Here is a 25,732-nt window from a genome sequence, read left to right as displayed (position 1 = left end):
GACCCAAATTCTCTACATTTTTCTGCCCCACATTCTCACCTTTTCTGTCTCACGTTCCCACCTTTTTCTGCCCCACATTCTCACCTTTTCTGTCCCACGTTCCCACCTTTTTCTGCCCCACATTCTCACCTTTTTGGCCCCAAATCCTCACGTTTTTCTGCCCCACATTCTCAACTTTTTTGCCCCACATTCTCACCTTTTTTGCCCCACATTGTAGCGTTTTTTGCCCCACATTCTCATGTTTTCTGCCCCTAAATCTCTCATTTTCTGCCCCAAATTCTCTACATTTTTCTGCCCCACATTCTCACCTTTTTTGCCCCACATTCTCTACATTTTCTGCCCCACATTATCCCGTTTTTTGCCCCAAATTCTCCCTTTTCTGCTCCCAATTCTCCCCTTTTCTGCCCCAAATCCTCACGTTTCTTGCCCCAAATCCTCACGTTTTTTACCCCACATTCTCTCGCCTTTTTTGCCCCACATTCTCTCACCTTTTCTGCCCCACATTCTCACCTTTTCTGCCCCACATTCTCTACATTTTCTGCCCCCAATTCTCTACCTTTTCTGCCCCACATTCTTGTGTTTTCTGCCCCAAATTCTCATGTTTTCTGCCCCACATTCTCTCACCTTTTCTGCCCCACATTCTCACGTTTTCTGCCCCACATTCTCTACATTTTCTGCCCCCAATTCTCTACATTTTCTGCCCCACATTCTTGTGTTTTCTGCCCCAAATTCTCATGTTTTCTGCCCCACATTCTCTCACCTTTTCTGCCCCACATTCTCATGTTTTCTGCCCCACATTCTCTACATTTTCTGCCCCCAATTCTCTACATTTTCTGCCCCACATTCTCATGTTTTCTGCCCCCTAAATCTCTCATTTTCTGCCCCAAATTCTCTACATTTTTCTGCCCCACATTCTCCCCTTTTCTGCCCCCAATTCTCTACATTTTCTGCCCCACATTCCCACCTTTTCTGCCTCACATTCCCTCATTTTCCACCCCCCACATTCCCGCCTTTTCTGCCCCACATTCCCACCTTTCCTGCCCCACATCCTCACCTTTCTACCCCAAAACAGGACCCAGAACCCCTAGAAGTCTCTCAATCTGCAAAACCCCAAATCCCCCATCTTTACTACAAATTCGTTCCATTTCCCCCCATTTTTTTGCGACGGGGGCGCCCGGGTCCCCCCAAGCACCCAATGTGGGGACACGGGGCCATCTCGGAGCCCCCAAAAAAGGTGACAAAAGGTGACATCCCATGTTTATTGTCACCAAAGCAGCTTTTGCCTCTAGAGGGCTCTGGATAAGCGCAGATTTTGAGCCATTTTTCGGGCATTTCCTCGCTCCCGGATACAGATTCAGGCTTCCGGAGCAAATCCAGGCCCAGCGGAGCCTCCATTGTGTGGGGGGGACAAGTGGGGACACGGGGGGACACACGGGGACAAGGAGGGGGGTTGTGTGTCCCCCCCATTCCCACAGACCCGGCTTTGGAAGGGAGGACGTGGTGTTAAGCTCGGTTTTAAGCCAGGTAAGCGGGGAAACTGGGATGAACTGGGTTTGGGGGGGACTGGGGTGGGATCCCCTTGGGGTGTCCCCAGGTTATTTGGGGTCCCCCTGGTCACTAAGGGACCCCCAGGTGTTGTGTATTGTCCCCCCCCCCCATTCCCTTTATTCCCAGTAAGGGGACGGGGGGGATTCGCAGTGTTAGGCTCGGTTTTAAGCCAGATAAGCGGGGAAACTGGGATGAACTGGGATTGGGGTGGGATCCCCTTGGGGGTGTCCCCATATATTTTGGGGACCCCCCCTGGTCACTAAGGGACCCCCAGGGGTGGGATATTGTGTCCCCCCCATTCCCTTTATTCCCAGTAAGGGGACTGGGGGGACTCACAGCGTTAGGCTCGGTTTTAAGCCAGGTAAGTGGGCAAACTGGGATGAACTGGGATTGGGGTGGGATCCCCTTGGGGTGTCCCCATATATTTTGGGGACCCCCCCTGGTCACTAATGGACCCCCAGGAGCGGGATATTGTGTCCCCTCCATTCCCTTTATTCCCAGTAAGGGGACTGGGGGGACTCGCAGCGTTAGGCTCGGTTTTAAGCCAGGTAACTGGGGAAACTGGGATGAACTGGGATTGGGGTGGGATCCCCTTGGGGGTGTCCCCATATATTTTGGGGACCCCCCCTGGTCACTAAGGGACCCCCAGGGGTGGGATATTGTGTCCCCCCCATTCCCTTTATTCCCAGTAAGGGGACTGGGGGGACTCACAGCGTTAGGCTCGGTTTTAAGCCAGATAAGCGGGGAAACTGGGATGAACTGGGATTGGGGTGGGATCCCCTTGGGGTGTCCCCATGTTATTTGGGGTCCCCCCTGGTCACTAAGGGACCCCCAGGGGTGGGATATTGTGTCCCCACAATTCCCTTTATTCCCAGTAAGGGGACTGGGGGGACTCGCGGCGTTAGGCTCGGTTTTAAGCCAGGAAAGCGGGGAAACTGGGATGAACTGGGATTGGGGTGGGATCCCCTTGGGGGTGTCCCCATGTTATTTGGGGTCCCCCCTGGTCACTAATGGACCCCCAGGGGTGGGATATTGTGTCCCCCCACTCCCTTTATTCCCAGTAAGGGGACTGGGGGACTCGCAGCGTTAGGCTCGGTTTTAAGCCAGGAAAGCGGGGAAACTGGGATGAACTGGGATTGGGGTGGGATCCCCTTGGGGGTGTCCCCATATATTTTGGGGACCCCCCCTGGTCACTAATGGACCCCCAGGAGCGGGATATTGTGTCCCCTCCATTCCCTTTATTCCCAGTACGGGGACTGGGGGGACTCACAGCGTTAGGCTCGGTTTTAAGCCAGGTAAGTGGGCAAACTGGGATGAACTGGGATTGGGGTGGGATCCCCTTGGGGTGTCCCCATATATTTTGGGGACCCCCCCTGGTCACTAAGGGACCCCCAGGGGTGGGATATTGTGTCCCCCCACTCCCTTTATTCCCAGTAAGGGGACTGGGGGGACTCGCAGCGTTAGGCTCGGTTTTAAGCCAGGTAAGCGGGCAAACTGGGATGAACTGGGATTGGGGTGGGATCCCCTTGGGGGTGTCCCCATATATTTTGGGGACCCCCCCTGGTCACTAAGGGACCCCCAGGGGTGGGATATTGTGTCCCCCCCATTCCCTTTATTCCCAGTAAGGGGACTGGGGGGACTCACAGCGTTAGGCTCGGTTTTAAGCCAGGTAAGTGGGCAAACTGGGATGAACTGGGATTGGGGTGGGATCCCCTTGGGGGTGTCCCCATATATTTTGGGGACCCCCCCTGGTCACTAAGGGACCCCCAGGGGTGGGATATTGTGTCCCCCCCATTCCCTTTATTCCCAGTAAGGGGACTGGGGGGACTCACAGCGTTAGGCTCGGTTTTAAGCCAGGTAAGTGGGCAAACTGGGATGAACTGGGATTGGGGTGGGATCCCCTTGGGGTGTCCCCATATATTTTGGGGACCCCCCCTGGTCACTAATGGACCCCCAGGGGTGGGATATTGTGTCCCCTCCATTCCCTTTATTCCCAGTACGGGGACTGGGGGACTCACAGCGTTAGGCTCGGTTTTAAGCCAGGTTAGCGGGCAAACTGGGATGAACTGGGATTGGGGTGGGATTTATTGATTTTAAAGGTTCCTCGCCCCACAGGGGATTTTGGGGACCCCCAGAGGAAGTGGGGGGGACCCCATGGAGGCCCCGGTGGCGCTGGAGGCCCAGCAGGAGGCGCTGCAGCGCGATGTGATGCACGAGAGCTACCGCACGCTCATGGCCATGGGTGAGTGACCACAAAACCCCCTTTTTCCTCACTTAACCCCTTTTTTTCACCCTTTTCCTCCCATTTTATTTCCTCTCTCCCCCTTTTTCCCCCCTTCTATTTCCTCCTTTAATGTCTCCCTTTTCTCCCCCTTTTTTCTCCTTGTTTTCCCTCCCATTTTCTCCCTTTCCCCCCGATTTTCCTCCCCATTTTCTCCTTGTTTTCCCCCCTTTATCCCCCCCTTGTCCTCCCCCTTCCTCCTTGTTTTCCCTCCTTTTCTTTCGTTTCCTCCCCCCCGTTTCCTCCCCCCCGTTTCCTCCCCCCCCGTTTCCTCCCCCCCGTTTCCTCCTTGATTTCCTCCCCCCTGTTTCCTCCTTGATTTCCTCCCCCCCGTTTCCTCCTTGATTTCCTCCCCCCCGTTTCCTCGTTTTCCTCCCCTCCTTTCCATTTTCACCCCCTTATTTTCATCCCCATTTTCGCCTCCTTCTTTTCCTTCTTTTTCCTCCCCCTTTCTTCCCTTTTTCCTCCCCCTTTCTTCCCTTTTTCCTCCCCCTTTCTTCCCTTTTTCCTCCCCCTTTCTTCCCTCTCTCCTCCCCCTTTCTTCCCTTTTTCCTCCCCCTTCATTCCCTTTTTCCTCCCCCTTCATTCCCTTTTTCCTCCCCCTTCATTCCCGCCTTTCCTCCCCCTTTCTTCCCTCTTTCCTCCCCCTTTCTTCCCGCCTTTCCTCCCCCTTTCTTCCCGCCTTTCCTCCCCCTTTCTTCCCTCTTTCCTCCCCCTTTCTTCCCTCTTTCCTCCCCCTTTCTTCCCTCTTTCCTCCCCCTTTCTTCCCGCCTTTCCTCCCCCTTTCTTCCCGCCTTTCCTCCCCCTTTCTTCCCACCTTTCCTCCCCCTTTCTTCCCGCCTTTCCTCCCCCTTTCTTCCCACCTTTCCTCCCCCTTTCTTCCCTCTTTCCTCCCCCTTTCTTCCCTCTCTTTCCTCCCCCTTTCTTCCCTCCTTTCCTCCCCCTTCGTTCCCTCTTTCCTCCCCCTTCATTCCCTCCCTTTCTCCCCCTTTATATCCTCCCTTTCTCCCCCTTTATTCCCCTCCTTATTTCCCCCTTATTTCCCCCTTATTTCCCCCTTATTTCCCCTCCCTATTTCCCCCTTATTTCCCCCCTTTATCCCCTCTCCTCCCCCTCACTTCTCCCCTTTCTCCCCCCAGCACCCCGGGGCCTCCTGCCCCCCATTTCCCCCTCACCGCCCCCCGAAGAACCTCGACCCCCACCCCAACACCACCCCCTGGGCTCCAACCGCCGCAAAACCAAACACCCCGACAGAACCCAACCCACCGAGACCCCCAACATCCCACCCTATAAACGCAGCCGCCCCGGCGAGAGACCCCACGAATGCACCGAGTGCGGGAAGAGCTTCCCGTGGGCGTCCCATCTGGAACGTCACCGGCGCGTCCACACGGGCGAGCGCCCATTCGGCTGCGGCGAATGCGGCGAGACCTTCAGCCAACGCTCCCACCTCGCCAAACACCGGCACAGCCACGCCGGCGAGCGGCCCCGACGCGGCAAAACCTTCCACCAAACCCCTGAGGCGCTCCGACGACGCCGGGCGCACTTAAAAGAGCGGATTTCGGGCTTAAAAGAGCGGATTTTGGGGTTAAAAGAGCGCGGGAAGGAACCCGGAGCGGCTCCCCAGCGCCGCCGTCACCGTCCCCACCGTTGCGGCGACTGCGGGAAGAGCTTCGCGTGGGTGTCGCACCTGGAGCGGCACCGGCGCGTCCACACGGGCGAGCGGCCATTTGGGTGTGGGAGCTGCGGCGGCCGCTTCTCGCAGAAATCCCACCTCCTACAGCACCGCAAGACGCACGCGCCCGACCGGCCCTACAAGTGTGGGGACTGCGGGAAGCGATTTGGGGATGTCCCCCATTTCTTAGCCCATCGGCGCGGGCACGTGGAGCCCAAGGGGTTTGCCTGCGGGGATTGCGGGAAGAGGTTCCCGTGGGCGTCCCATCTGGAACGTCACCGGCGCGTCCACACGGGCGAGCGGCCGTTCGGGTGCGGAGAGTGCGGTGAGGCCTTCAGCCAGAGCTCGCACCTCACCAAACACCAGCGGTGTCACCTCCCCAAGGTCCCTGTTGTCCCCAAGGTCCCTGTTGTCCCTGTGTCCCCATCTAGGACAAGGTTTGGGGGGGATGAGGAGCCTTGAGCCACTGAGGACCCATCATGGTGGTGGATGGAGAGAGAAGTGTCACCATGGACTGGGGACAAATGGATGAGGTCCCTGTTGTTCCCAAGGTCCCTGTTGTCCCCAAGGACCCCATTGTTCCTGTGTCACCGCCCAAGATGAGATTTGGGGGGGACGAGGAGCCTTGAGCCATTGAGGACCCTTCATGGTGGTGGATGGAGAGAAAAGTGTCACCATGGATTGGGGACAAATGGATGAGGTTCCTGTTGTTCCCAAGGTCCCTGTTGTCCCCAAGGACCCCATTGTCCCTGTGTCCCCATCTAGGACAAGGTTTGGGGGGGATGAGGAGCCTTGAGCCACTGAGGACCCATCATGGTGGTGGATGGAGCGAAAAGTGTCACCATGGATTGGGGACAAATGGATGAGGTCCCTGTTGTCCCCAAGGTCCCCGTTGTCCCCAAGGACCCCATTGTTCCTGTGTCACCTCCCAAGATGAGATTTGGGGGGGACGAGGAGCCTTGAGCCATTGAGGACCCTTCATGGTGGTGGATGGAGAGAAAAGTGTCACCGCGGATTGGGGACAAATGGATGAGGTCCCTGTTGTTCCCAAGGTCCCTGTTGTCCCCAAGGACCCCATTGTCCCCGTGTTCCCATCTAGGACAAGGTTTGGGGGGGATGAGGAGCCTTGAGCCACTGAGGACCCATCATGGTGGTGGATGGAGCGAAAAGTGTCACCGCGGATTGGGGACAAATGGATGAGGTCCCTGTTGTCCCCAAGGTCCCCGTTGTCCCCAAGGACCCCATTGTTCCTGTGTCACCGCCCAAGATGAGATTTGGGGGGGACGAGGAGCCTTGAGCCATTGAGGACCCTTCATGGTGGTGGATGGAGCGGAAAGTGTCACCGCGGATTGGGGACAAATGGATGAGGTCCCTGTTGTTCCCAAGGTCCCTGTTGTCCCCAAGGACCCCATTGTCCCCGTGTTCCCATCTAGGACAAGGTTTGGGGGGGATGAGGAGCCTTGAGCCACTGAGGACCCATCATGGTGGTGGATGGAGCGAAAAGTGTCACCATGGATTGGGGACAAATGGATGAGGTCCCTGTTGTTCCCAAGGTCCCTGTTGTCCCCAAGGACCCCATTGTTCCTGTGTCACTGCCCAAGATGAGATTTGGGGGGGATGAGGAGCCTTGAGCCATTGAGGACCCATCATGGTGGTGGATGGAGCGAAAAGTGTCACCGCGGATTGGGGACAAATGGATGAGGTCCCTGTTGTTCCCAAGGTCCCCGTTGTCCCCAAGGACCCCATTGTTCCTGTGTCACTGCCCAAGATGAGATTTGGGGGGGACGAGGAGCCTTGAGCCATTGAGGACCCTTCATGGTGGTGGATGGAGAGAGAAGTGTCACCATGGATTGGGGACAAATGGATGAGGTTCCTGTTGTTCCCAAGGTCCCTGTTGTCCCCAAGGACCCCATTGTCCCCGTGTTCCCATCTAGGACAAGGTTTGGGGGGGATGAGGAGCCTTGAGCCATTGAGGACCCTTCATGGTGGTGGATGGAGAGAGAAGTGTCACCATGGATTGGGGACAAATGGATGAGGTTCCTGTTGTTCCCAAGGTCCCCGTTGTCCCCAAGGACCCCACTGTCCCCGTGTTCCCATCTAGGACAAGGTTTGGGGGCGACGAGGAGCCTTGAGCCATTGAGGACCCATCATGGTGGTGGATGGAGCGAAAAGTGTCACCATGGATTGGGGACAAATGGATGAGGTCCCTGTTGTTCCCAAGGTCCCTGTTGTCCCCAAGGACCCCATTGTCCCTGTGTCCCCAGCCAGGATGAGATGTGAGGGGGACGAGGAGCCCTGAGCCATTGAGGACCCATCATGGTGGTGGATGGAGAGAGAAGTGTCACCGCGGATTGGGGACAAATGGATGAGGTCCCTGTTGTCCCCAAGGTCCCCGTTGTCCCCAAGGAGCCCATTGTCCCTGTGTCCCCATCTAGGACAAGGTTTGGGGGGGATGAGGAGCCTTGAGCCACTGAGGACCCATCATGGTGGTGGATGGAGCGAAAAGTGTCACCGCGGATTGGGGACAAATGGATGAGGTCCCTGTTGTCCCCAAGGTCCCCGTTGTCCCCAAGGACCCCATTGTTCCTGTGTCACTGCCCAAGATGAGATTTGGGGGGGATGAGGAGCCTTGAGCCATTGAGGACCCTTCATGGTGGTGGATGGAGAGAGAAGTGTCACCGCGGATTGGGGACAAATGGATGAGGTCCCTGTTGTTCCCAAGGTCCCCGTTGTCCCCAAGGACCCCATTGTTCCTGTGTCACTGCCCAAGATGAGATTTGGGGGGGACGAGGAGCCTTGAGCCATTGAGGACCCTTCATGGTGGTGGATGGAGAGAAAAGTGTCACCGCGGATTGGGGACAAATGGATGAGGTCCCCATTGTCCCCAAGGTCCCTGTTGTCCCCAAGGTCCCTGTTGTCCCCAAGGACCCCATTGTCCCTGTGTCCCCAGCCAGGATGAGATGTGAGGGGGACGAGGAGCCCTGAGCCATTGAGGACCCATCATGGTGGTGGATGGAGAGAGAAGTGTCACCATGGATTGGGGACAAATGGATGAGGTTCCTGTTGTTCCCAAGGTCCCTGTTGTCCCCAAGGACCCCATTGTCCCCGTGTTCCCATCTAGGACAAGGTTTGGGGGGGATGAGGAGCCTTGAGCCACTGAGGACCCATCATGGTGGTGGATGGAGAGAGAAGTGTCACCGCGGATTGGGGACAAATGGATGAGGTCCCTGTTGTTCCCAAGGTCCCCGTTGTCCCCAAGGACCCCATTGTCCCTGTGTCCCCAGCCAGGATGAGATGTGAGGGGGACGAGGAGCCCTGAGCCATTGAGGACCCATCATGGTGGTGGATGGAGAGAGAAGTGTCACCGCGGATTGGGGACAAATGGATGAGGTCCCCGTTGTCCCCAAGGTCCCCGTTGTCCCCAAGGACCCCATTGTCCCCGTGTCCCCATCTAGGACAAGGTTTGAGGGGGACGAGGAGCCTTGAGCCATTGAGGACCCATCATGGTGGTAGATGGAGCAAAAAGTGTCACTGCGGATTGGGGACAAATGGAGCCATTGAGGACCCATCATGGTGGTGGATGGAGCGAAAAGTGTCACCGCGGATTGGGGACAAACGGACGCTGATTTTCACCACTGGGTTGGGTTTTTGTGCTAAAATAGGGTGATTTTTGCACCAAAACACGGTGGGGTTTGCACCAATACAATTATCACACAAACGGAGAATCGGGCGTCGCAACCTCATTTAACGACTTTATTTCTACTCTTTATTCTTACTGCGAATTGGGGCAATTGATTTATTGGTGATAAATGCATCAGGGACCACTTTGGAGCCAGGGGAGGGTGTTTAAAAGCCCCAAATGCCCCCAAAATACCCATTTTGAGAGGCCTTGTCTTCCCAACAGGCCCCGTTGCCGTGGCAACGCCGGCTGGCTGCCCTCACCCAAGATGGACGCCAAAGCTTCACCCCCGGGCGCCATCTTGAGCGGAGCCCCGTTGGCGGCAATGGGGGAGGCGGCGCCATTTTGCCGGCCGCCGCCATGTTCCTTCTCGCCCTGCCCTGAGGGCGAGGCCGCCATTTTGGACGAGGGCAGCCCCCCCCTCAACCCGCAGGCCCCGAATTAAGGGGTTTTCAGCCCAAATTTTCCCCGATTTCAGGATTTTTAGCGCGACGCTGTGACAAACAACCCCCCCCAAAAAGTCCTTTATCGCAGCTTCAGGCCAGGACTGCTCCCCCTTTCCCTATAGGAACCGCGCCGCCATTCCCTATAGGAACCAACCCCAAATCCCTATAGGAACCGGCCCCCCTTTCCCTATAGGAACCGCCCCCTCTATAGGAAACCGCTCCCCCCCTACTCTATAGGAACCGCCCCCTCCATAGGAACCGCTCTCCCCCTTCCCTATAGGAACCGCCCCCCCCTTCCCTATAGAAACCGCGGCCCCTTTCCCTATAGTAACCGCCCCCCAATCCCTATAGGAACCGCGCCCCCATGCCCCATAGCAACCGCCCCCCCCTTTCTCTATAGGAACCGGCGCCCTTTCCCTATAGAAACAGCCCCCCCATGCCCTATAGGAACCGCCCCCCCTTCCCTATCGGAACCGCGCCCTCATTCCTTATAGGAACAGCTCCCCCATTCCCTATAGAAACCGCCTCCTCCATAGGAACGGCCCCCCCTTCCCTATAGGAACCGCCCCCTCCATAAGAACCGCTACCCCCCTTCCCTATAAGAACCGCCCCCCCCTTCCCTATAGGAACCGCGGCCCCTTTCCCTATAGGAACCGCCCCCCCAATTCCCTATAGAAACCGCCCACCCCGGAACGGTCCCCATAGCCCCGCCCACAACTCCTCAGACCACACCCCCTCCTCCCCACCCACCAATCACGCCGCGCCCTCCGCCCCGCGCACGCGTGGCCACGCCCCTAAGCCCTCCCACCCTCCTCAGTCGGCCGGCGGCGCCGGCGGGGAGCGGATCGGGTGGTCTGCGCTCGTCTTCCCGAGCCACCATGGAGGCGCCGCCCGCTCCCCCCGCCGTCCCGCCGGCTCCCTGCACCGCCGCCCGCAGCCTGCAGGACGAGCTGACGTGCCCGGTGTGCCTGGAGTACTTCAACGACCCCGTGCTGGTAGCCGAGTGCGGCCACAACTTCTGCCGGGCCTGCGTGACCCAGTGCTGGGAGGACTCGGCGCGACGCCTCTGCTGCCCGCAGTGCCGGGAGCCGGTGCCGCAGCGGCTTTTCCGCCCCAACCGCTCTCTGGGTAACATCGTCCACATCGTTCGCCAGCTGGGCTTGCCGCAAGGTCTCGCCGAGGCTCCCCCGGGGCCTCCCGCTCCGTCTCCGCCGCTTCCCGCCGCCGTCCCGCCGGGGCCTCCGCGGTGTCCGCGCCACGGGGAGCCGCTGCGGTTGTTTTGCGTGCAGGATCGCAGGGCGGTCTGCGTGGTGTGTCACCTATCCCGGGAACACCGCGCACACACCGTGCTGCCCGCCGAGGAGGCGGCCCACGCCGCGGAGGTGAGGGGGGGACAGCCCCGGGATTGGGGGGCGCGGGGTTATGGGGACCCCCCCTTGGCTTGGGGGTGCGGTAGGAAGCCCCCGCTGGGGGTGAGGGGAGATGGGGACCCCCCCCTTGGCTTGGGGGGTGCGGTAGGAAGCCCCCGCTGGGGGTGAAGGGAGATGGGGACCCACCCCTTGGCTTGGGGGGTGCGGTAGGAAGCCCCCGCTGGGGGTGAGGGGAGATGGAGACCCCCCCATTGGCTTGGGGGGTGCGGTAGGAATCCCCCGCTGGGGGTGAGGGGAGATGGGGACCCCCCCCTTGGCTTGGGGGGTGCGGTAGGAAGCCCCCGCTGGGGGTGAAGGGAGATGGGGACCCCCCTTTGGCTTGGGGGGTGCGGTAGGAACTCCCCGCTGGGGGTGAGGGGAGATGGGGACCCCCCCTTGGCTTGGGGGGTGCGGTAGGAAGCCCCCGCTGGGGGTGAGGGGAGATGGGGACCCCCCCCTTGGCTTGGGGGGTGCGGTAGGAAGCCCCCGCTGGGGGTGAGGGGAGATGGAGACCCCCCCATTGGCTTGGGGGGTGCGGTAGGAAGCCCCCGCTGGGGGTGAGGGGAGATGGAGACCCCCCCATTGGCTTGGGGGGTGCGGTAGGAAGCCCCCGCTGGGGGTGAGGGGAGATGGGGACCCCCCCCTTGGCTTGGGGGGTGCGGTAGGAAGCCCCCGCTGGGGGTGAGGGGAGATGGGGACCCCCCCTTGGCTTGGGGGGTGCGGTAAGAAGCCCCCGCTGGGGGTGAAGGGAGATGGGGACCCCCCCTTGGCTTGGGGGGTGCGGTAGGAAGCCCCCGCTGGGGGTGAAGGGAGAGGGGGACCCCCGCTTGGCTTGGGGGGTGCGGTAGGAACCCCCCGCTGGGGGTGAGGGGAGATGGGGACCCCCCCTTGGCTTGGGGGGTGCGGTAGGAACCCCCCGCTGGGGGTGAGGGGAGATGGGGACCCCCCCTTGGCTTGGGGGGTGCGGTAGGAAGCCCCCGCTGGGGGTGAGGGGAGATGGGGACCCCCCCCACTTTGGCTTGGGGGCTGCGGTAGGAACCCCCGCTGGGGGTGAGGGGAGATGGGGACCCCCCCTTGGATTGGGGGGGCAGTAGGGGCACCCCTCTAGGGGTGTAGGGAGATGGGAACCCCTCTCAAGGATTGGGGGAGACCTCACTTGGATTAAGGGGGGGTGGTGGGGAGCTGGGACCTCCCCCCTTGGATTAGGGGGAGGTGAAGGGAGATGGGGATCCCCTCTTGGATTAGGGGGTGGCAGAGAGTTGGGGACGCCCCCTTGGATTGAGGGGGTGAAGGGAGATGGGGACCCCCTCTTGGATTAGGGGAGTGCAAGGAGATGGGGATCCCCCATTGGATTAGGGAGTAGAAGAGAGATGGGGACCCCCCAAGGATTGTGGGGGTACGGTAGGAACCCCCTGCTGGGAGTGAATGAAGATGGGGACCCCCCATTGGATTAGGGGGGATGGCAGAGAGATGGGGACCCCCCTTTGGATTGAGGGGGTGCAGTAAGGGACCTCCCCCCCCATCACCATCCCCTCTATGATTTTGGGGTGCAGTGAGGACACCCCCACTAGGGGGGGGCTTTTCTCAGGTCCCCCCAGAATGGGGGACACCCGCCAACCGGATTGGGGGGGGGCAATAAGGACACCCCATGTGGGGTGGGAGTCCCTTGGGTGCAATAGGGAGCCCTCTTAACCCCCAACTCAATCCCCCCCCCAAAACAGGGACACCCTGATTGTTCCTTGCGCCAAACGGAACTGGGTTTAACTGGGAGGATACTGGGAGGGGGGGTGTTTACTGCTTTGATCCCTCTTCCCTGATCAGAACCATTTTGGCATTAGCACGGGGGGGGCTTCTTTTATCCAATTTTGGCTAAAACGCAGCAAAAATCCCCAGGAGCCGCTTCCCCCCCCCCCAAAAAAAAACCCCTCACGTCGCATTTGCCGAGGTGACGCAGCCTAAAAACGCAGCAAAAACCCTTCAACCCCCCCAAAACCACCGCAGAGACCCCCCCAGGCCGCTCTCCCGCTGGAATTAATGCCTAATTACTAATTAAGAGGCAATTGGAGCGACCTCGTTTGCGCCGGAGGAGGAAAAGACCAAGATGCCGGGCGGATGTCGAACGTCGCGCTGCATCCTGGGACCTTTTGCTTGCGTTTGCCGCTCCTTAATCCCATTTTGGGCTTTTTTAGCACCAAATCGTTGCCTCTCGGGGGCCGATTGTGACCCCCACCCCCTTTTTTTTTGACCTTTTTGGTTAATTTGCTGAAATTCTTCGTTATCGCCCGGTGTGGGGGTTGTGTAGCTCGTTAAAAGCACCAAAATCTCTGCGGCTTAGGGGTTTATTTCTAAATTATGGATTTCTAAGGTATGGATTTATGAATTATAGGCTTAGAGGTTTATAAGTCATAGATTGACAAATTCTAGGTTTATAAATGATATATTTATACATTATAGACTTGTACCTTATAGATTTAACAATTATAGGTTTACGAGTTGTAGATTTGTAAGTTAGAGATGTACAGATTTATGAATTATAGGTTTATAAGTTGCATATAGATTTGTACCTTATAGATTTACAAATTAGAAGCTTGCGAGTTACAGATTTACGATTTATAGATGTAGAGATTTATGAATTATAGAATTATAAATTACGTGTTTATAAGTGATAGATTTATAGGTTTACGAATTATAGGTTTTACAGGTTAGGGGAAATTTGGCAAATATTTGGGGGAAATTTGGCATAAATTGGGCAAAAATGGAAGCAATTTAGGTGGGAACCCCCCCACCCTCCCCACCGCCCCCACCCCCCGCACCCCCCCACCCCCACCACCCTCCCCACCCCCCCGCACCCCCCCCACCCTCCCCACCCTCCCCACCCCCCCACCCCCCCACCATTCCCACCCTTCCCACCCTCCCCACCCTCCCCACCCCCCCACCCCCCCACCATTCCCACCCTTCCCACCCTCCCCACCCCCCCCACAATCCCAATCCCTCCCCACCCCCCCCACAATCCCAATCCCTCCCCACCCCCCCCCACCCCCCCCACCCCCCCACCCTCCCAATCCCCCCCCACCCTCCCCACCCTCCCCACCCCCCCCACGCCCCCCACCCTCCCCATCCCAATGGGAGCCCTTTCCACGCAGGAGGTGCCGCAGGAGCAGCTGAGCTGCATCAGGAAAGGCTGCGAAGAGGCCAAGGCCGAGCAGGAGAGGCGCAGCGAAGCTTTGCTGGTAAACCCCTACATTTTGGGGGGACACCACGAGGATTCGGGGCTCCCCCCCAACCTTGGGGCGGGGGGGGGGGGGGTCGCGTTTCACCATTCCTCACCCGTTTTTCTCCCGTATTTCAGAAGCAGGCGGAGCAGGAGCGCGAGAAGGTGGTTTCCGAGTGCCGGGAGCTGCGCGCGTTCCTGGAGGAGAAGGAGCAGGTGCTGCTGGGCCGCCTGGAGCAGCTCCAGCGCCAGGTGACGCGGCGCAGGGACGAGGCCCTGGAGCGGCTGCGCGAACAGATGGCCCAGCTGGACAAACTGCTGCAGCAGGGCCAGGACGGAGGGACGGCGGCGGCTGACGGCGCGGTGAGGGACGGGGAGCAGAAATGGGCTGGGGGGGGTCCAGAAATGGGCTTGGGGGGACCAGAAATGGGCTTGGGGGGACCAGAAATGGGCTTGGAGGGTCCAGAAATGGGCTGGGGGAACCAGGAATGGGGTTGGAGGAACCAGAAATGGGCTTGGGGGGACCAGAAATGGGCTTGGAGGGTCCAGAAATGGGGTTGGGGGGACCAAAAGTGCCTTTGGGGGACCAGGAATGGGCTGGGGGGATCCAGAAATGGGGTTGGGGGGACCAGAAATGGGGTTGGGGGGACCAAAAGTGCCTTTGGGGGGATGAGAAATGGGCTTGTGGGGACCAAAAGTGCCTTTGGGGGGGTCCAGGAATGGGCTGGGGGGGTCCAGAAATGGGCTGGAGGGGTCCAGAAATGGGCTTGGAGGGTCCAGAAATGGGCTTGGGGGGACCAGAAATGGGCTGGGGGAACCAGAAATGGGTTGGGGGGACCAGAAATGGGGTTGGGGGGACCAAAAGTGCCTTTGGGGGGGTTCCAGGAATGGGCTGGGGGGGGACCAGAAATGGGCTTGGAGGGTCCAGAAATGGGTTGGAGGGATCAGAAATGGGCTTGGAGGGACCAGAAATGGGGTTGGGGGGACCAGAAATGGGGTTGGGGGGACCAAAAGTGCCTTTGGGGGGATGAGAAATGGGGTTGGGGGGACCAAAAGTGCCTTTGGGGGGGTCCAGGAATGGGCTGGGGGGGTCCAGAAATGGGCTTGGGGGGACCAAAAGTGCCTTTGGGGGGATGAGAAATGGGGTTGGGGGGACCAAAAGTGCCTTTGGGGGGACCAGGAATGGGCTGGGGGGACCAGAAATGGGGTTGGGGGGACCAAAAGTGCCTTTGGGGGGATGAGAAATGGGGTTGGGGGGACCAAAAGTGCCTTTGGGGGGGTCCAGGAATGGGCTGGGGGGGTCCAGAAATGGGCTTGGGGGGACCAGAAATGGGTTGGGGGGACCAGAAATGGGGTTGGGGGGACCAAAAGTGCCTTTGGGGGGGTCCAGGAATGGGCTTGGGGGGACCAGAAATGGGCTTGGGGGGACCAGAAATGGGTTGGGGGGACCAGAAATGGGGTTGGGGGGACCAAAAGTGCCTTTGGGGGGGTCCAGGAATGGGCTTGGGGGGACCAGAAATGGGCTTGGGGGGACCAGAAATGGGCTTGGGGGGACCAGAAATGGGGTTGGGGGGACCAAAAGTGCCTTTGGGGGGGTCCAGGAATGGGCTGGGGGGGTCCAGAAATGGGCTTGGGGGGTCCAGAAATGGGGTTGGGGGGACCAGAAATGGGGTTGGGGGGACCAAAAGTGCCTTTGGGGGGATGAGAAATGGGCTTGGGGGGACCAAAAGTGCCTTTGGGGGGGTCCAGGAATGGGCTTGGGGGGTCCAGAAATGGGCTTGGGGGGACCAGAAATGGGCTGGGGGGGAGCAGAAATGGGCTTGGGGGGACCAAAAGTGCCTTTGGGGGGGTCCAGGAATGGGCTGGGGGGACCAGAAATGGGGTTGGGGGGACCAGAAATGGGCTGGGGGGGACCAAAAGTGCCTTTGGGGGGATGAGAAATGGGGTTGGGGGGACCAAAAGTGCCTTTGGGGGGGACCAGAAATGGGCTTGGGGGGTCCAGAAATGGGCTGGGGGGATCCAGAAATGGGCTTGGAGGGTCCAGAAATGGGTTGGAGGGACCAGAAATGGGCTTGGGGGGACCAGAAATGGGGTTGGGGGGACCAAAAGTGCCTTTGGGGGGGTCCAGGAATGGGCTTGGGGGGACCAGAAATGGGCTTGGGGGGACCAGAAATGGGGTTGGGGGGACCAAAAGTGCCTTTGGGGGGGTCCAGGAATGGGCTTGGGGGGTCCAGAAATGGGCTGGGGGAACCAGAAATGGGTTGGGGGGACCAGAAATGGGGTTGGGGGGACCAAAAGTGCCTTTGGGGGGGTCCAGGAATGGGCTGGGGGGGTCCAGAAATGGGCTTGGGGGGTCCAGAAATGGGGTTGGGGGGACCAGAAATGGGGTTGGGGGGACCAAAAGTGCCTTTGGGGGGGTCCAGGAATGGGCTGGGGGGGTCCAGAAATGGGCTTGGGGGGACCAGAAATGGGCTGGGGGGACCAGAAATGGGCTTGGGGGGACCAAAAGTGCCTTTGGGGGGACCAGAAATGGGATTGGGGGGACCAGAAATGGGCTGGGGGGGACCAGAAATGGGCTTGGGGGGACCAAAAATGCTTTTGTAGAGACCAAAAATCCACTTGTGGGGGGTAAAAGGGCCTTTGAGGGCCCCAAAATCCACTTGTGGGGTCCCAAAATGCCTTTGGGTGGACCCAAAATGCCTTTGGGGGGACCCAAAATCCACTTGTGGGGCCGAAAAATGCGTTGAGAGGGACCCAAAATCCACTTTTGGTGACCCAGAATGGGTTGGGAGGGACCCCAAATGCCTTGATGGGGACCCAAAATCCACTTGTGAGGGCCCAAAAGGCCTTTGGGGAGACCCAAAATCCACTTTTGGGGACCAAAAATGAGGTTCTAGCGCCCAAACTTGTGGAGGTTGTGATGCAAAAATGACCTTAAAGTGCTGAGTTTTGGGTTTTTGTTCCTGTTTTCCAGGTTGTGGCTCCAGTTGGTGGCAGGTGAGGAACCCAGTGCTGAACTGGGAGAACTGGGAGGGGTCCCCAAGCCAGTGGGGACTGGGAGGGGTCCCCATAAACCAGTGGGGACTGGGTTGGGCCCCATAAACCAGTGGGGACTGGGACGGACGCCCCCAAACCAGTGGGGGCTGGGAGGGGTCCCCATAAACCAGTGGGGACTGGGATGGGTCCCATAAACCAATGGGGACTGGGATGGCGCCCCCAAACCAGTGGGGACTGGGAGGGGACCCCATAAGCCAGTGGGGAAGGGAGGGGTCCCCCAAACCCGTGGGGACTGGGACGGGTCCCCATAAACCAGTGGGGACTGGGAGGGGTCCCGTAAACCAGTGGGAACTGGGTTGGGCCCCATAAACCAGTGGGGACTGGGACGGGCGCCCCCAAACCAGTGGGGGCTGGGATGGGTCCCCATAAGCCAGTGGGGACTGGGATGGTGCCCCCAAACCAGTGGGGACTGGGAGGGGTCCCATAAGCCAGTGGGGACTGGGAGGGGTCCCCATAAACCAGTGGGGACTGGGATGGCGCCCCCAAACCAGTGGGGACTGGGAGGGGTCCCCATAAGCCAGTGGGGACTGGGACGAGCGCCCCCAAACCAGTGGGGACTGGGACGGGCGCCCCAAACCAGTGGGGACTGGGATGGGTCGCCATAAGCGAGTGGGGACTGGGTTGGGCCCCATAAACCAGTGGGGACTGGGATGGCGCCCCCAAACCAGTCGGGACTGGGGGGGGGGTCCCCATAAACCAGTGGGGACTGGGATGGTGCCCCATAAACCAGTGGGGACTGGGTTGGGCCCCATAAACCAGTGGGGACTGGGACGGGCGCCCCCAAACCAGTGGGGACTGGGATGGGTCCCCATAAGCCAGTGGGGACTGGGATGGTGCCCCCAAACCAGTGGGGACTGGGAGGGGTCCCCATAAGCCAGTGGGGACTGGGATGGTGCCCCCAAACCAGTGGGGACTGGGAGGGGTCCCCATAAGCCAGTGGGGACTGGGATGGTGCCCCCAAGCCAGTGGGGACTGGGTTGGGCCCCATAAGCCAGTGGGGACTGGGATGGTGCCCCCAAACCAGTGGGGACTGGGTTGGGCCCCATAAACCAGCCTCATTTCCCCCCTAATGACTCCAATTACCCCATTCCCAGTCTCATTTCCCCCCTAATGACTCCAATTACCCCATTTCCCACCCTCACTTCCCCTCTAATGACTCCAATTACCCCATTCCCACCCTCATTTCCCCCCTAATGACTCCAGTTACCCCATTCCCACCCTCATTTCCCCCCTAATGACTCCAATTACCCCATTTCCCACCCTCATTTCCCCCCTAATGACTCCAATTACCCCATTTCCCACCCTCATTTCCCCCCTAATGACTCCAGTTACCCCATTCCCACCCTCATTTCCCCCCTAATTAGTCTAATTACCCCATTCCCAGCCTCATTTCCCCCCTAATTAGTCTAATTACCCCATTCCCAGCTGGATTCTGTCCCCGTCGGACGCGGGGCTCTCGGACCTGGAGAAGAAGCTCAAGAGCTTTGCTCAGAAGAGCTCGGTGCTCAAGGAGGTGCTGCTGGAGTTCAAAGGTCAGCCCCAAAATCCCCCCCTTTTTCCAACCCAACCGCCCCAAATCCCTTGTGTGCGCAAAAGGGACCCAAATATCGCTGTTTTCCCTCTTTTTTTCCGCAGAAAACTTGCGTTTCGAGCTGGAAAACGACACAGGTGAGGCCGCCATGGAACCCCAAATCCATAGGGACCAGAAATCCCTTTATAGGGCTTAAAAATCCCTTTATAGGACCCCAAAAATCCCTTTATAGGGCTTAAAAATCCCTTTATAGGGCTCCAAAAATCCCTTTATAGGGCCCAAAAGTCCCTTTATAGGGCCCAAAAATCCCTTTATAGGGCCCAAAATTCCTTTATAGGACCCCGAAAATCCCTTTATAGGACCCCGAAAATCCCTTTATAGGACCCCAAAAATCCCTTTATAGGGCCCAAAAATTCCTTTATAGGACCCCAAAATTCCTTTATAGGACCCCAAAAATCTCTTTATAGGGCCCAAAAATCCCTTTAGAGGACCCCAAAAATCCCTTTAGAGGACCCCAAAATCCCTTTATAGGACCCCAAAATCCCTTTATGGGGCCCCAAAATCCCTTTATAGGCCCAGAATCCCTTTATAGGACCCAAATTGAATTGATGGGCCCAGATTGAATTTGTAGGCCCCAAAATCCCTTTGTAGGCCCCAAAATCCCTTTGTAGACCCCAAAATCCATTTATAGGACCCAAATTGAATTGATAGGGCCCCAAAATCCCCTTTAGAGGGCCCCAAAATCCCTTTATAGGACCCCAAAATCCCTTTATAGGACCCCAAATTGAATTGATGGCGCCCAAATTGAATTGATAGGGCCCCAAAATCCCCTTTATGGGGCCCAAAATCCCCTTTATGGGGCCCAAAAATCCCTTTATAGGACCCCAAAAATCCCTTTATAGGACCCCAAAATCCCTTTAGAGGGCCCAAAGATCCCTTTATAGGTCCCCAAAATCCCTTTATAGGCCCAAAATCCCTTTATAGGACCCAAATTGAATTGATGGGCCCAGATTGAATTTGTAGGCCCCAAAATCCCTTTATAGGTCCCCAAAAATCCCCTTTATAGGTCCCCAAAATCCCCTTTATAGGTCCCCAAAATCCCTTTAGAGGGCCCAAAAATCCCTTTATAGGCCCAAAGATCCCTTTATAGGTCCCCAAAAATCCCTTTATAGGCCCAAAATCCCTTTATAGGACCCAAATTGAATTGATGGGCCCAGATTGAATTTGTAGGCCCCAAAATCCCTTTGTAGGCCCCAAAATCCCTTTGTAGGCCCCAAAATCCCTTTGTAGGCCCCAAAATCCATTTATAGGACCCCAAAATTTATTTATAGGACCCAAATTGAATTGATGGGGCCCAAATTGAATTGATAGGGCCCCAAAATCCCCTTTATGGGGCCCCAAAATCCCTTTATAGGACCCCAAAATCCCTTTAGAGGGCCCCAAAATCCCTTTATAGGCCCAAAGATCCCTTTATAGGACCCCAAAATCCCTTTATAGGCCCCAAAATCCCTTTATAGGACCCAAATTGAATTGATGGGGCCCAAATTGAATTGATAGGGCCCCAAAATCCCCTTTATGGGGCCCCAAAATCCCTTTAGAGGCCCCAAAATCCCCTTTATAGGTCCCCAAAAATCCCTTTATAGGGCCCCAAAATCCCTTTATAGACCCAAAGATCCCTTAGAGGGCCCAAATTGAATTAATGGGGCCCAAATTGAATTGATGGCCCCAGATTGAATTTGTAGGTCCAAAAATCCCCTTTTATAGGCCCCAAAATCCCTTTATGGGGCCCCAAAATCCCTTTATAGGACCCCAAAATCCATTTATAGGACCCAAATTGAATTGATGGAGCCGAAGTTGAATTGATAGGGCCCCAAAATCCCCTTTAGAGGGCCCCAAAATCCCTTTATAGGACCCCAAAAATCCCTTTATAGGACCCCAAAATCCCTTTAGAGGGCCCCAAAGATCCCTTTAGAGGCCCCCAAAGATCCCTTTAGAGGCCCCCAAAGATCCCTTTAGAGGCCCCCAAAATCCCTTTAGAGGACCCCAAAATCCCTTTAGAGGGCCCCAAAATCCCTTTATAGGCCCAGAATCCCTTTATAGGACCCAAATTGAATTGATGGGCCCAGATTGAATTTGTAGGCCCCAAAATCCCTTTATAGGACCCCAAAATCCATTTATAGGACCCAAATTGAATTGATGGGGCCCAAGCTGAATTGATAGGGCCCCAAAAATCCCTTTATAGGACCCCAAAAATCCCTTTATAGGACCCCAAAAATCCCTTTAGAGGCCCAAAGATCCCTTTATAGGACCCCAAAGATCCCTTTATAGGACCCCAAAAATCCCTTTAGAGGCCCCAAAATCCCTTTAGAGGCCCCAAAATCCCCTTTATAGGTCCCCAAAATCCCTTTATAGGGCCCCAAAATCCCTTTATAGGCCCAGAATCCCTTTATAGGACCCAAATTGAATTGATGGGCCCAGACTGAATTTGTAGGCCCCAAAATCCCTTTATAGGTCCCCAAAAATCCCTTTATAGGACCCCAAAATCCCTTTAGAGGGACCAAAAATCCCTTTATAGGCCCAAAGATCCCTTTATAGGTCCCCAAAATCCCTTTATAGGCCCAAAATCCCTTTATAGGACCCAAATTGAATTGATGGGCCCAGATTGAATTTGTAGGCCCCAAAATCCCTTTATAGGTCCCCAAAAATCCCTTTATAGGTCCCCAAAATCCCTTTATAGGTCCCCAAAATCCCCTTTAGAGGGCCCCAAAATCCCTTTAGAGGGCCCCAAAATCCCTTTAGAGGGCCCCAAAATCCCTTTATAGGCCCAAAGATCCCTTTATAGGACCCAAATTGAATTGATGGGCCCAGATTGAATTTGTAGGCCCCAAAATCCCTTTGTAGGCCCCAAAATCCATTTATAGGACCCAAATTGAATTGATGGGGCCCAAGTTGAATTGATAGGGCCCCAAAATCCCCTTTAGAGGGCCCCAAAATCCCTTTATAGGACCCCAAAATCCCTTTAGAGGGCCCCAAAGATCCCTTTATAGGCCCAAAGATCCCTTTATAGGACCCCAAAAATCCCTTTATAGGACCCCAAAAATCCCTTTAGAGGGCCCAAAAATCCCTTTATAGGACCCCAAAATCCCCTTTATAGGGCCCCAAAATCCCTTTATAGGGCCCCAAAATCCCTTTATAGGCCCAGAATCCCTTTATAGGACCCAAATTGAATTGATGGGCCCAGATTGAATTTGTAGGCCCCAAAATCCCTTTATAGGACCCCAAAAATCCCTTTATAGGACCCCAAAAATCCCTTTAGAGGCCCAAAAATCCCTTTATAGGACCCCAAAATCCCTTTATAGGACCCCAAAAATCCCTTTAGAGGGCCCAAAAATCCCTTTAGAGGGCCCCAAAATCCCTTTAGAGGGCCCAAAAATCCCTTTATAGGCCCAAAGATCCCTTTATAGGCCCCCAAAATCCCTTTATAGGGCCCCAAAATCCCTTTATAGGCCCAAAATCCCTTTATAGGACCCAAATTGAATTGATGGGCCCAGATTGAATTTGTAGGCCCCAAAATCCCTTTGTAGGCCCCAAAATCCCTTTTTAGGGTCCCAAACCCCCCTTTTTAGTCCCCAAACCCTTCTCTACTCCCCCCAAATCCAACTTCCAAATCCCAACTCCATCATTTTAACCTTTACTCTTCCATTTTTAACCCTTTTACAGGCGATCTCTCCCTGGACCCCGAAACCGCCAACCCCTACTTGGTCCTATCCGAGGACAAACGCAGCGTCCGACTCCGTGGGACCCCCCAAAACCTTCCCCAAAATCCCAAACGTTTCGATTTCTCCTTCTCCGTCTTGACCAACGAAGGTTTCACCTCCGGTCGCCATTATTGGGAGGTGGAGGTTGGAGATGGCGAGAGTTGGGTCCTCGGCGCCGCCCGCGAATCCGTGCGGAGGAAGGAAAAGATCGACTTCGCCCCCGAGGAAGGCGTTTGGGTCATCGGTTTAAACTGGAAAGGGAAGAACTGGGACCAGTACCAAGCTTTCACCTCCCCGGAGACTCCGCTTTCCTTGTGCGAACGACCCCGAAAAATCGGCGTCTATTTGGATTACGAAGGCGGTTGGGTCGCGTTTTATAACGCGGACAACATGGCGCCCGTTTTCACCTTCACCGCCGCCTTCTCCGAGAGGATCTTCCCCTTTTTCTGGCTCTTTTATGTGGGTTCTTCCCTTTCGCTTTGTAATTAATGAGGTGGTGTTAATTTTCCCGCCTTTTCTCGGGCGCTTTGGCGGGAACGTCCACGGCTTTTCGGCCTTTTCCGCTCCTTCCCGTTTTTCTGTCGCAATTTTGAGTCTTTTCGCTTTGATTTTTCTGTCATAAAATCCAAATATTTTTGGGGGGTTCTTCCCATAATTCTGTGTGGTTTGGGTTCATTTTGTTGGGGTTAAAACGGGGAGAAAAAGCCGCTTTTTGGGGTTATTTTACCCGCCCCACCCGCCATTTTTTGCCTCCTCGAGGCCTCACTTTTCTGTCAAATTTACGCATTTTGAGGCTTTTTGTGTTAATTTTTCAGTCACAAATTTTGAGTCTTTATTTTGGGACACGACCCCGTGGATTTTGGGTTCATTTTGTTGAGTTTTGTGTGGAAAATGGGGCGAAAAAGCTGCTTTTTGGGGTTATTTTACCCGCCCCACCCGCCATTTTTTGCCACCTCGAGGCCTCGTTTTTCTGTCAAATTTACGCATTTTGAGGCTTTTTGTGTTAATTTTTCAGTCACAAATTTTGAGTCTTTATTTTGGGACACGACCCCGTGGATTTTGGGTTCATTTTGTTGAGTTTTGTGTGGAAAATGGGGTGAAAAAGCCGCTTTTTGGGGTTATTTCACCCACCCCACCCGCCATCTTTTGCCGCCTCGAGGCCTCGTTTTTCTGTCAAATTTACGCATTTTGAGGCTTTTTGCGTTAATTTTTCAGTCACAAATTTCAAGTCTTTATTTTGGGATGCGACTCCACATATTTTGGGTTCATTTTGTTGAGTTTTGTGTGGAAAATGGGGTGAAAAAGCCGCTTTTTGGGGTTATTTCACCCACCCCACCCGCCATCTTTTGCCGCCTCGAGGCCTCGTTTTTCTGTCAAATTTACGCATTTTGAGGCTTTTTGTGTTAATTTTTCAGTCACAAATTTTGAGTCTTTATATTGGGATGCGACTCCACATATTTTGGGTTCATTTTGTTGAGTTTTGTGTGGAAAATGGGGCGAAAAAGCCACTTTTTGGGGTTATTTTACCCGCTTTCCCGCCATTTTTTGCCGCCTCAAAAGCCCCAAACCCGCGTGAGGTAAAAGGGCGGGAAAAGCCGCTTTTTGGGGGGAAAAAGGGGGAATTTGGGGTTTTTTGGGGAGGGGGTGATCCCGGCCAGGCCAGAATTTTGGGGATTTTGGGGAAATTTGGGGGGAAACCCTTGATTTTGGGGGCGATCCTGCGTTTTGAGGCTGTTCCCTCCCTTGTGGCTCTTTAGTGCGGAATAAACGTTGCTGTGCGAAAAATAATAACAAATAAACCCCAAAATGCTGTGATTTGGTGGTTTTTGGGGGGTTTTGGGGATTTTGGGGGGTTTTGGGGTCTTTTTGGGGGGTTTGGGGGCTTTTTTGGGGGGATTTTTGGGGGGTTTCAGGGGTATTTTGGGTGATTTATGGGGGGTTTTGGGGCCTTTTTGGGGGGATTCTGGGGCTTTTTAGGGGGGATTTTGAAGCCGTTTTGTGGGATTTTGAGGCATTTTGAGCGTTTTTGGGGGTTTTTGGAGCATTTTTGGGAGGTTTCTGGACCTTTTTGGGGGTTTTGGGGTCTTTTGGGGCCTTTTTGGGGGGATTTTGGCCTTTTTGGGGCCTTTTTGGGGGGGTTTTGGGGCCTTTTTGGGGGGGTTTTGGGGCCTTTTTGGGGGATTTTAGGGCCTTTTTGTGGGATTTTAGGGCCTTTTTAGGGAATTTTGGGGCTTTTGGGGGGTTTTTTGGGTCTTTTGGGGAGGTTTCTGGACCATTTTGGGGGGATTTTGGGCCCTTTTGGGGATTTTTGGGCAGTTTTGTGGCCTTTTGGGGGGATTTTGGGGCAATTTTGGGGGTTTCTGGGTGTTTTTTGGGGGGTTTTAGGGCCGTTTTTGGGGACTTTTGGGCTTTTTGTGCTTTTGGGGATTTCTGGGACCTTTTTGGGGGTTTATGGGGCAATTTTGGGGGATTTTGGGGCCTTTTTGGGGGATTTTGGGGCCGTTTTGAGTGTTTTTGGGGGATTTTTGGGGCCTTTATGTGGGGATTCTGGGCCCTTTTTAGGGGATTTTTGGGGCTTTTGGGGGCCTTTTGGGGGTTTTTTGGGTCTTTTTGGGAGGTTTCTGGACCATTTTAGGGGATTTTGGGTCCTTTTGGGGGATTTTTGGGGATTTTGGGGCAATTTGGCGGTTTTCTGGGGGCTTTTTGGGGGGATTTTTAGTCATATTTGGGGTCTTCTGGGGCCTTTTTGGGGGATTTTGGAGCCTTTTTGGGGGGCATTTTGGGACCTTCTTGGGGGGTTTCTGGGGCTTTTTTGGGGGGGATTTTGGGGCCTTTGTGCAGGATTTTAGGGCCTTTTTGGGGCCTTTTTGGGGGGATATTGGGCCTTTTTGGGGGGATTTTTGGGGCCTTTTTGGGGGGTTTTGGGGCCTATTTAGGGGGATTTGGGGCCCTTTTTGGGCCATTTTGGGGCCTTTTTGAGGGGATTTTGGGGCCATTTTGGGGGTTTTCTGGGTTTTTTTGGGGGGATTTTGGGGCCTTTTTGGGCATTTTTGAGGGATTTTGGGCCCTTTTGAGGGGATTTTGGGCCCTATTGGGATTTTTGGGTCTTTTGGGGGGGGTTTTGGTCCATTTTGGGGCCT

At 55.8% G+C, this 25,732-nt stretch overlaps 2 protein-coding genes across 5 annotated transcripts; both read left to right on the top strand.

Moving 5' to 3' along the window:
• The first annotated feature begins 1,327 nt into the window (after positions 1-1,327).
• Positions 1,328-7,818, top strand: LOC136114408 (uncharacterized). 3 transcript variants are annotated; one of them, XR_011736146.1, is made up of 4 exons: positions 1,415-1,524; positions 3,664-3,790; positions 4,969-6,720; positions 7,705-7,818. XR_011736146.1 is itself a non-coding variant. In XM_071800999.1 (3 exons), exons 2-3 carry the CDS (start codon positions 3,703-3,705, stop codon positions 5,961-5,963), a joined length of 1,083 nt encoding a protein of 360 aa, XP_071657100.1. In that variant the 5' UTR covers positions 1,328-1,524; positions 3,664-3,702; the 3' UTR covers positions 5,964-7,692. The 3 variants fall into 3 exon arrangements, 1 of the variants encoding a protein (XP_071657100.1); XR_011736145.1 differs by lacking the exon at positions 7,705-7,818 and having other exon boundaries at positions 4,969-6,386; positions 6,536-7,693; XM_071800999.1 differs by lacking the exon at positions 7,705-7,818 and having other exon boundaries at positions 1,328-1,524; positions 4,969-7,692.
• Positions 7,819-10,429: 2,611 nt separating this feature from the next.
• Positions 10,430-24,399, top strand: LOC139826064 (E3 ubiquitin-protein ligase TRIM7-like). Of its 2 annotated transcripts, none has more exons than XM_071800975.1 (7): positions 10,430-11,008; positions 14,179-14,265; positions 14,388-14,609; positions 17,221-17,243; positions 18,729-18,835; positions 18,939-18,971; positions 22,555-24,399. In XM_071800975.1, the coding sequence occupies exons 1-7, from the start codon at positions 10,505-10,507 to the stop codon at positions 23,079-23,081; spliced, it is 1,503 nt and encodes a 500-aa protein (XP_071657076.1). In that variant the 5' UTR covers positions 10,430-10,504; the 3' UTR covers positions 23,082-24,399. The 2 variants fall into 2 exon arrangements, with proteins under 2 accessions (XP_071657076.1, XP_071657075.1); XM_071800974.1 differs by having other exon boundaries at positions 10,431-11,008; positions 14,385-14,609.
• The last annotated feature ends 1,333 nt before the right edge of the window (positions 24,400-25,732 follow it).

The sequence above is a fragment of the Patagioenas fasciata genome, chromosome 34 (genome assembly GCF_037038585.1).
Source record: "Patagioenas fasciata isolate bPatFas1 chromosome 34, bPatFas1.hap1, whole genome shotgun sequence".
Taxonomy (NCBI): Eukaryota; Metazoa; Chordata; class Aves; order Columbiformes; family Columbidae; genus Patagioenas; species Patagioenas fasciata.
This window is presented reverse-complemented; position numbering and strand designations above follow the sequence as displayed.